This window comes from Corylus avellana, chromosome ca5, assembly GCF_901000735.1.
Source record: "Corylus avellana chromosome ca5, CavTom2PMs-1.0".
NCBI classification, from domain to species: Eukaryota; Viridiplantae; Streptophyta; class Magnoliopsida; order Fagales; family Betulaceae; genus Corylus; species Corylus avellana.
In genome coordinates, this window is record NC_081545.1 from 9,220,317 (window position 1) to 9,229,855 (window position 9,539).

General features: G+C 36.8%; 1 protein-coding gene across 3 annotated transcripts; it reads left to right on the forward strand.

Annotated features, from left to right (window-relative positions):
- Positions 1 to 2,222: 2,222 nt before the first annotated feature.
- Positions 2,223 to 6,042, forward strand: LOC132182392 (uncharacterized). Of its 3 annotated transcripts, none has more exons than XM_059595627.1 (7): positions 2,223 to 2,505; positions 2,599 to 2,731; positions 3,441 to 3,544; positions 3,670 to 3,841; positions 3,954 to 4,088; positions 4,189 to 5,009; positions 5,319 to 6,042. In XM_059595627.1, the coding sequence occupies exons 1-7, from the start codon at positions 2,465 to 2,467 to the stop codon at positions 5,869 to 5,871; spliced, it is 1,959 nt and encodes a 652-aa protein (XP_059451610.1). In that variant the 5' UTR covers positions 2,223 to 2,464; the 3' UTR covers positions 5,872 to 6,042. The 3 variants fall into 3 exon arrangements, with proteins under 3 accessions (XP_059451610.1, XP_059451611.1, XP_059451612.1); XM_059595628.1 differs by having other exon boundaries at positions 5,322 to 6,042; XM_059595629.1 differs by having other exon boundaries at positions 5,367 to 6,042.
- The last annotated feature ends 3,497 nt before the right edge of the window (positions 6,043 to 9,539 follow it).

Genomic DNA, 9,539 nt, shown 5'->3' on the forward strand with positions numbered 1-9,539 from the left:
TTTTTTTAAAAAATTAGGCTTTAGATCCATGCATATCCAGCATGAAAAGTTTGCGTGCCAGAACAACTGAATGCAACAGGAAATGAATAAATGGATTGTGACAAGCATAACCACCACGGCCATTAATTTGCGGCAACCTATGAGAATGTGTGTTGGGGATCCCACCTGCCCTAACCTGCAACAACTGCAACCTAAGCACCACTTCACAACTTTTCACCCCACAGTACCCTTGGAATTAAAATTTTTTTAAAAAATAAAATACAATAAATCAGATGATAGTTGGGTGATTGTGCAGTAGTAATGATTACATATTCTTTTTATAATATTCCTCAAGAAAGAAATATTACTACAAATTTCAGCATGCGTGAGCAAGATTGCATGCTATGCCATCAGTTGGTCACCAGCCATGGAAGCGAAAGAGAGAGAGGTGGGTTTGATTACCTGTTCCTTTGACTCTCAATCAAACCCTAACAACCACGCAGCCATTTGTCTGTCGGATTACTTCTTGTTCTTCTTTGTTTTTTTGTTTTGTTTTCACTTTCATCCCACAAGAAAGAGCATATAATAATTGAGCACCTTAATCATCACACTACTGTCACCGCGTGAATGTTAAGGTTCAGTAAACAATCATGTCTGTCTCTTCACCTTTTTGAGCTGAAACCCCTTAACATGGACTATTATTATATTATACCCAAATCAATAGAGGGATGCTTCAATGCATTTTGTGGACCATCTTCTCCCTCTAACATTTTGATTCTAAAAAAACAAAAAACAAAATTAAAGGGAGAAGGGAGAAGATGGTGGGGAGATGGTCCACAGAATGCATTGAAGCATTTCACATTTTCACCAAATCAATAATTAATCTTTAACTCAACAATTCTCTAAGTTTTCTTTCTAGTTTTTAATTGTTAGGGTTGTCACACATCGGTTGTAAAAGAGGCTAATGATGTTGAATAGTTTTGTGTCTCTCTCAACCTCAAAATCTAACTCAAGAAGTGAGGTTTTTTATCACACTTATAAACTGACTGTCAACTCCTTCCACAACTGATATAACCCCAACAACCTCCCTTTGCACATCGAGCCCTGAGCGACTAAGCCGGAGGTAGAGGCAACTCGTTTCTCCCATGGACTATTTGGCCGAAACTTGTTAGTTGAATTTGGGCTCTAATACCAGTGTTGTGTAGTCTTGAGCCTCTTGATAACTTTATGGCTCTCCCCCATCAGAAAGTAACACATACTCATTAACTTAATAGGAAGGCTGTTGGTCTCTGGTAGATCTCATCAACTGAATCTCAGCAGATGATTCTGAAAAAGTTTGCTCTAGGTGCTATTGTGACTATTTAAATTGCACAAAGAATTGTAGATTAATAACTATGTGTCCACTTATTTAAAAATTTAAACACATATAAATTGATGAATTTAATTATTTAATTTATATTTAAAATAATTAATAATATAATATGGAATATACCACGTTCAGGGATAAAGCAGTTGGGTTTTTATGGTTGGTGTTGGTCCTTGGAACCTATAAAGGGCTCCACCTACCTTTCATAAGCTTTTTCATGTCTTGTGATATTCTAAATTGACTACTTCATTTCAATGGTCTTCTCAGTTCTTTGAGCTCCTAAATTCTTGCCATTAAATTGCTTCTTTTTCTTCTTCTTTTTTTCCCTTTATTTACCTCCTTTTATTAAGGATATCCCAAATCATATGCCAACATATATATACCACTAGATTTGTGGAAAATTGGCAACAAAATAATTTCTTTCCATTTCACTTTAAAAGAAAATGATCTAATCTTGTGCTGGTGGCATCTGCATAAGTCATGCATGCCCAAAATTCTCCCCCTTAAGCAGGCAAAAATATCCCTTACCATATTATCCAAGGACAGAACCACCCTTAACCTTGGGGTTTTGGACCTTTTCAAAATGTTAAAAAAAATCATGAACATTTGAAAAAAAAAATATATATATTAAATATTAAGTATTTTTTTTGTCTTGCTTTTTGTATTCTTATTATTTTTTTCTTTCTGGGTTTTTCAACCATCAAGCAGAAGATGTTGCAGAAATTAATTAATTCACACCCTCAATTTCAATGGGTTATAATCTACGTTGACAGGTGTCCCAACAACAATGGTTGTCGTGGGGCAGTTTTTCAAGGGAACCAGAAGTGTCTCGCGCCTCGCTCTCTCCCACTCCCTCATTCATTCTCTCTCCCACCACTCCTAAATATAAACACACCCTCCAAAGTAAACCAACTTTCATGGCGTTTCTATACCTTTTCCACCTCTCCTCTCCTCTTCTTCCTTCTCCTTCTTTTCCTTTCACAAAGCTAACAAAATGATATCATAGAACCAAAGCTTCAGCTGCAGATAGAGCTTTTGCTCCTCATATCACCATCATCATCATCACTTCTTCTTCTTCTGAAGCAGAAAGAACCCAAGAATTGTTGTTGAATTCTAGACATGTTTGACATCTTGTTCGGATGGAGAAAAGCTACAAAATGGTAAACCAATAAGTTGAAGAGTGTAAAGTTTAGTTGTTTGCAGATCATTTGCGGCTGCTCATGATGCAAGGTTCTGTGTTTTTCTTGTTGCAGCAAGAAACTGATCAACCAAGTTCGGTGCCGGCTAAAGCTGCTGAAGAACAAGAGGAATTCAATTGTGAGGCAATTACGTGAAGATTTGTCTCAGCTGATCAAAATTGGCCATGATCATATTGCTTTTAACCGGGTATGCTAATGTATTCTCCACTATGAGTTTATTGAGGAGCTCCCCTGTTATTTCCTCTGCTTTTTTTTTTTTTGTGAAAATGTTGGACAAAAGTTGGAGATTTGTTGAGAAGTCTAAGGAACTTTGAGAGGGTTTAAATCTTGCACCTGTTACAGGAGGTTCTTTTCATCTTATCCGAATAATCACCTTTCTAGCAGTTTGTTTAAGGTTCCAACCATTAACTGCAAGTTTAATGATAAGCCTTTATGTTAGGTAACAATCATTTCATGACATGAAAAGCACAGAACATCATAGAGAGAGAGAGAGAGAGAGAGAGAGAGAGAGGAAAGAAAAAGTCAAATAGAATCAACCCCAACTTCAATCTGACAAATGATTCAATTTTTATGCGTGTTTGGTTTTGAAGATTTACCAGTGTAGTAATTCTGCCAAGAAAATAGCAGATTGTGCAGTTTTACTTATGCTAATCTGTTGTGAAATATAACAGAAAAGAGTTGTGGAATCATGAAGTTTCAGCTGATATGATCCTTTTCTCTGTTTATTTCCATATTGAATTACAATTGCATTCTGTAATTATGCTTGCTAAGAGTACGTTTTCATTCTTGTTTATGGAATTAGTTTCTAGTCCAATTGCTATTGCAACTTTTGCTAAAATCTTAGGAATTTGTTTTTGCAGCCTTAGGCATGTGATCATTTCTCTCATTTTTTTTAGGTTGAGCAGCTCACCAAAGATGAAAGCATAGTAGCAGTGTATGAATTGTTGGACCATTTCTGTGAATTCATCCTCATCCATCTTTCTTATATCCGAAGACACAAGTATGGAGCTAAAGACAACTAATCTATTTCTCTTTCCCAAGTTCTTCTTATCCCTACTACTCTATGTTCCTGTTCTGTGATCTAAAACAAGTATCTTTTCTTTTATTGTAATTTGGTGGATTCAGGGACTGTCCAAATGATATAAATGAAGCAGTTTCAACTCTTATATATGCTTCTGCAAGATGTGGTGAACTGCCTGAGCTTCTGGTGATCCGGAAGCTCTTCGGCGAACGTTATGGTCAGAGATTTGCAATGACCGCTGTTGAACTATTCCCTGGCAATCTTGTGAATCGCGAGGTTATAATTTGAAACAATTTGTAATAAAAATTTATGTAGATGATTCCGTTTATTCGAGAAAGGTTTGGCACTAATATATATGATTGCAAATTGGTAATATCTAAAACTGCAGATAAAAGAGAAACTCTCCATGAATTCAGTACCAGAAGACGTGAAGAACAGATTGGTGGATGAAATAGCTAGGCAGTGCTGCCTGGAACCGGGGGTTTTAGCACTTGATTACTACCCTGGATGGCAAAACCAGCAGGTGATTATTTATACTTGAATCAACATGTTAAAACAAATCCATGATGCTATTGCTTTGCCAAATCTAATTCAAATGTGTTGTTTTCTACCATGCAACTAAGGTCAAAGAAGATGTTCAAACTTGCTGCAACACATCCAAAGGATCTGAAATGCAAGCTTCAAGTGTGGAGGAGGTGGAAAGAAATGTCATGTATGTTGATTCAATATCAACTAACAAGAACATTTTGATAGAGCTATGCAACTCTCTCGGCCACCAAGATTCTGATATAACTAGTACTTTTAGTGGTTCTTCTATTGTTCAGCAATCATCTCTAAATGCAGAAGAACCTTCTCCTATGCATGTAAAAACACAGAAAGTAGAAAAAGCCAAGCTGAATTCTCCATATAAATACACAGTTTCTGGCTTGGAACACAAGAAAGTCAGAAAGATTACAGCATCTTCTTCAGAGAGTTTGCCTCAGTTTTCTGAGGAAACGATAGTTTATCTTGATGACATAGAGGAGTTTCAGTCTTTCAAGGAAAATGATGGAGATTGTCAAGACCAAAGACTATTTAAGTTCAAATCATCTGTCCTGCCTAAGAGTGAAAAAATTGGAATCATCTATGACCAAGGTAATATGGAGGATCATTGTGAATCCTGGAGTGAGAAGTCTGGCTCAAGGAGCTCTAGAAAGAGTGGGAATAATGCATCTGGGAAAAGATTCAGGAGGATGTCAATGTCTAGGGAAAATGAAAGCTTGAATGATGTTGAATGTTCAATATATTATGAAAAGCCATCCAAGAGTTCCCCAACTCATCAACCTAGAAAGCACCAGAAGAAGACTCCAGGAGTAGGAAGGCAACATTCATATCATGCCCAGAAGAGGCTGAAGAAACCTTGCTTGTTGGACTTGGGAACTAACTTCCAGTCATGTCACTGCAGGTATGATCCCAACGGTGTTAAATTGTGAAATATTTAATTGAAATGGGAGGTAAATAACAGAGATGGGGTTCGAATTCAAACCTCTGCTTTGATACCATGTTAGAAATGAGTAATTTAATCATATGTTCTACCACTTCCTCTCACGTATGGAATAATTAAATGAAATGGAAAGTAAATTGACGGAGATGAGGTTCGAATTCGGATCCTTTACTCCGATACCCTATTACATCACCAATAGAAAGAAATGATTTTAGTCATTTAATTTATATTCTAACAAAGGGATCCTTCTTTAACCTTTGAGATGGACAGCAGCGTGAGACATCCATTTTATTTTTGCACCTCTGATGACAAACACAGCCAGCAAGTTCTACCATGGAAGCAAAAGACAGGGATAACAACTTTGGTGAGCTTCCCAACTCCTGGTAATGGAGTTGGAGAATCAGACAAGGAAATGGAATGGACAGACATCCCTCAGAAACCTAGGAGAAGTTACGACAATGGTGCTACTGTGTACAACGTTTTTACCTATCCAAATTGGCAGCCTGATGAGCAGAAGAAGAAGGAAGGGGAGGGAAAGGGCAAAGCAGAGAAATCTGATTCACCAGGCAGCTGTGTTTGTTCTAAGGTTTCCTGCCAAAGGGTGACTAGTTCTTTTACAAGAGCTGAGACAATGCCCCCGGAAAGGGCTAAAGAAAATGTCAAGGAAGCCATGTCACGGTCCAATTCCTGCCCTTTTCAATATCCCAAACATGTTCATCCCAAGTTGCCTGACTATGATGATATAGCAGCTAAATTCATGGCTCTCAAGCAAGAGCTTCTGCAAAATAAGGGCTGTGGGAGCAGCAACAACTCTTCTAGCTAGAGCACAAATCTGTCAGAATTGTATAGCAGTATCAGCTCCTGCAACATTTTTGTTATCCTTTTTGAAGGGCTCCTCATTGAATTTCCCCCTGTTTATATGTTTATCATCCGCCATTGATTATTGTAAATGTTCATTTTAGGATTTTGTTGCTTGCTAAAACTATTTTGTATTTTTTATTCTTTTATGTTGTCAAAAGTTTTGCATAATTTTCAAGAAGCTTCTCCAATTGTGTCAAAATACACATCTTATTCATCAATAAAAAAAAATTAAAAAATAAATAATAAATAAAAAAATAAAAGAAACAGGTGACTATATTTAATTGAAGTGAAGAGGGCAGCCCATTTAAAAGCATGTCCTATACCTGACCCAAAGCCTTGTCATCCTTGACACTAGACTTGGGCTTCAGTGGTATCCGGTTGACAAAACCTAATCCAACCCTAATAAGGTTAACCTAGTCTATGTGGATCAAACTATAAATGTGCAATTAAATATTATTCCTATTAATATTTTTAGTAGTAAAGTTTTATAAAAACCCTAGACATTTAACCCTAGCCACATATTTGCATGTGTTTGGCATGGAATTTTAATTCCAAATGTTTTATTTTTTAGTCCTAATTATCTTATTTTGACAAGTAATTAAATGTTTGAATTTTGTTTTTAAAAGTTCTACCCTAGCTGCCCCTTTTGAGGTCTTTTTGTCCGGATTCTATATTTTAGCTCTAAATTAAAGCCTATTGCAACAAGAACACAAACCCTAATCCTTTTGAGTGAGAAAAGAAAAACCCCAGCCTTTATAAACCCATTATGGTCGTACACCCCTAGCTTTCGTATTCTCTCATTCTTCTAAAATTTTCTAAAGAAAACTCCTAGGCTTATAAACAAATTTTACCAAAAAACTTTTACAACATGAAAAAACTTTTACAACATGATGTGGCACAATATAATCGAATTTCTCAAAAGTTAAATTTATCTCATTCCCAATCATGTTGTAAAAGTTTTTTTGTAAAATTTGTTTATAATTTGATGGGTTTGGTCTGAAGGCTTTCGATAGATCATCTTTTGAGGTTTGATTGGTATAGTCATTGGCTCAAAATGATGCTTGAAAGGAGATATGAAGAAGGCATAGCTATTGGAATCATTGAAAAGATTGAAGAAGGCGTTTTAAACCTAGGCTTTGATAACATGGCAACTCTAAAGGGATTGGTCTCGGAGTCTCTGGAATGATTGGTGTCAGATCTTTCGATTAGCATGGTCACCAACTTGATGTAACAATCATGGTGGGGCGAGGCTACATGAGTAGAACCTTTGGGTGGACTGTGTTGACACGTGGCGACTCATATGGGTTTGGTCTCGACGGCTTTAGATAGATCATCTTTTGTGGTTTGATTGGTATAGTCATTGGCTCAAAATGATGCCAGAAAGAAGGAGATATGAAGAAGGCAGAGCTATTGGAATCGTCAAAAAGATTTGGAGAAGGTGTTTTAGAACCTAGGCTCGGATAACATGTAGAGAATATAATTGTATATTAAGTCACACAAAAACTGTACAGAAAGAACCTATATATAAAGAGCAATTAATCTAGTCACGTATACACAATAAACCAATACGTGTTAAACATGTGACTTGAAATCAAGTTTGAAGTGGGCCCCATTGCCTTTGAGTGGTATTTGGAAATCCTTTTTTAGAGTCCTCCTATGTGTATTTGGACTTCTTGTTTGACTTGTAGTAGGAGTCCTAAACCAACATGTAAAAGGAGAGGATTAACCGACTTAGTGCTTCTATAAAAGGAGACTTGTGTTTGCTACAAAGAGTGTGCCCAAAACGTGAATCAGTGAAGCACCAAAAGAAGGTGGGTTGTTGTGCAAGGGTGAGTGTGCCGCATGAGAGAAAAATCAAAAGGTGGGTGTACAAGGGCAGCAAGCTGCACAGCTTGAGGAGGAGCTGCTTGGGTGTTTTCTTCTTGGTGTTTTTTTAGGGGAGCCAAAAACAAGTGTTTAGAAGAAAAGATGCTGCAGAGTGAGAGAAGAAAATAGAGATTAACCGCCATTTGTTCCAGCAAAAGAAGAGTTTGTACATCTATCTTTTATATTCTATTTTGGGAATAATCTCTCGTGTGATAGTGAGATTTGGGTGTATTGGAGCTTTAGGATCTGAGTGATTTTCTCTCTACTATTTTTGTACTCCATCTTTTGATAGTGAATTTTCTTCGGGTCATCTCCGCCAGTGGATGTAAGCTTGTTAAGCCGAACCGGCCAATTAAATCTTTATGTCATGTGTGATTGCTTATCTTTGTTATTTCGCATTCTTCTTATTTTTCGCATCTCATGGTTCTGAGAAATATAATTAATTTCCTAACAACTGGTATCAAAGCTTTTGGTTCGAGTGAGAGCGATGGCAGTAGAAGAAGGAATGATAGGAATCGAAAAATTCAACGGCATAGATTTTGGGTACTGGAAGGTGCAGATTGAAGATATTCTTTATGGGAAGGACCTCTATCAACCTTTTTTAGGAGAACAACCCGATGACATGTATGATAGCAAGTGACCTCTTCTTGATCGTAAAGCTCTGGTAGTTATCAGATTATCATTGTCAAAATCAATTGCACACAACGTTGTAAAGGAGAAGAACACAGCAGGTCTAATGACGACTTTGTCAAGCATGTATGAGAAGCCGTCGGCTAACAACAAGGTACACCTGATAAAGAAATTGTTCAACCTAAAGATGGCGAAAGGGGCTTCGGTGGCAAAAAATGCCACGTCAGAAAATATTTTTCTGACATAGCAAAAAATGGCACGTCAGAAAATGTAAAAAAAAAATGGGTGGGATTTTGAATTTTTTCCCTCTTCTTATTTCCCCTCAACTTTTTTCCTCTTCTTATTCTTTCCCTCTTCATTTATTTCCCGACACTCTCTCTCTCCTCTCTCAATCTCCCTTCTCTGCACGGCAGCTCCCTCTAGAGGAAGAAGAAAAAGAAAAGGTGAAGAGAAAAAATTGAGAAGCAGCAGATCGAAGAAAGCAGAAGAAGAAGAAGTAGAAGAAGAAGAAGAAGAAGAAGAAAAGGAGAAGAGAAGCAGAAGAGAAAAAAGAAAAAAAAAAAAGAGAAGATAGGAAGATTTTTTGGGTTTTTGAAGAATTGTTGGGTTTGACGTTTGTGTTTTTGATTTTTTAGATTGATTTTTTGAAGATTTTTTCTGTTTGGGTTTGGGTTTTTGAAAACGGAGATCGAAAAGAAGAGAGAGAGAGAGAGAGAGTGTGAGAAAATGGAGAAAAGGGAGAGCTGGCCGGAGAAAAGAAGAGAGGTACCGTGCAGAGAAACGAAAAAAATTTCTGGTGCAAAGAAAATTTTTTCGTTTCCCTGCACGGCGAGTGGTGCAGAGAAATGAATCTCTCTGCATGGCAGCTCCTTCATGCGTGAGGGAGCTGTTGTGCAGAGAAATTACAAAAATAAATTAAATTAATTGAAAAAAATGTTCCAGACAAAATTTTTTAAAAAAAAAAAATTATTTTTTAAAAAAAAAAAATTATTTTTTTAGTTAATTTTTAAATTTCCTGACGTGTCAAAATTGACACGTTAGGAAAAAAAAAAATTTACTGACTCCTATGTACCTGACATTCAACGCACGTCAGAAAAGTTTTCTAACGTGTCAGACACCCCGACACGTCAGAAA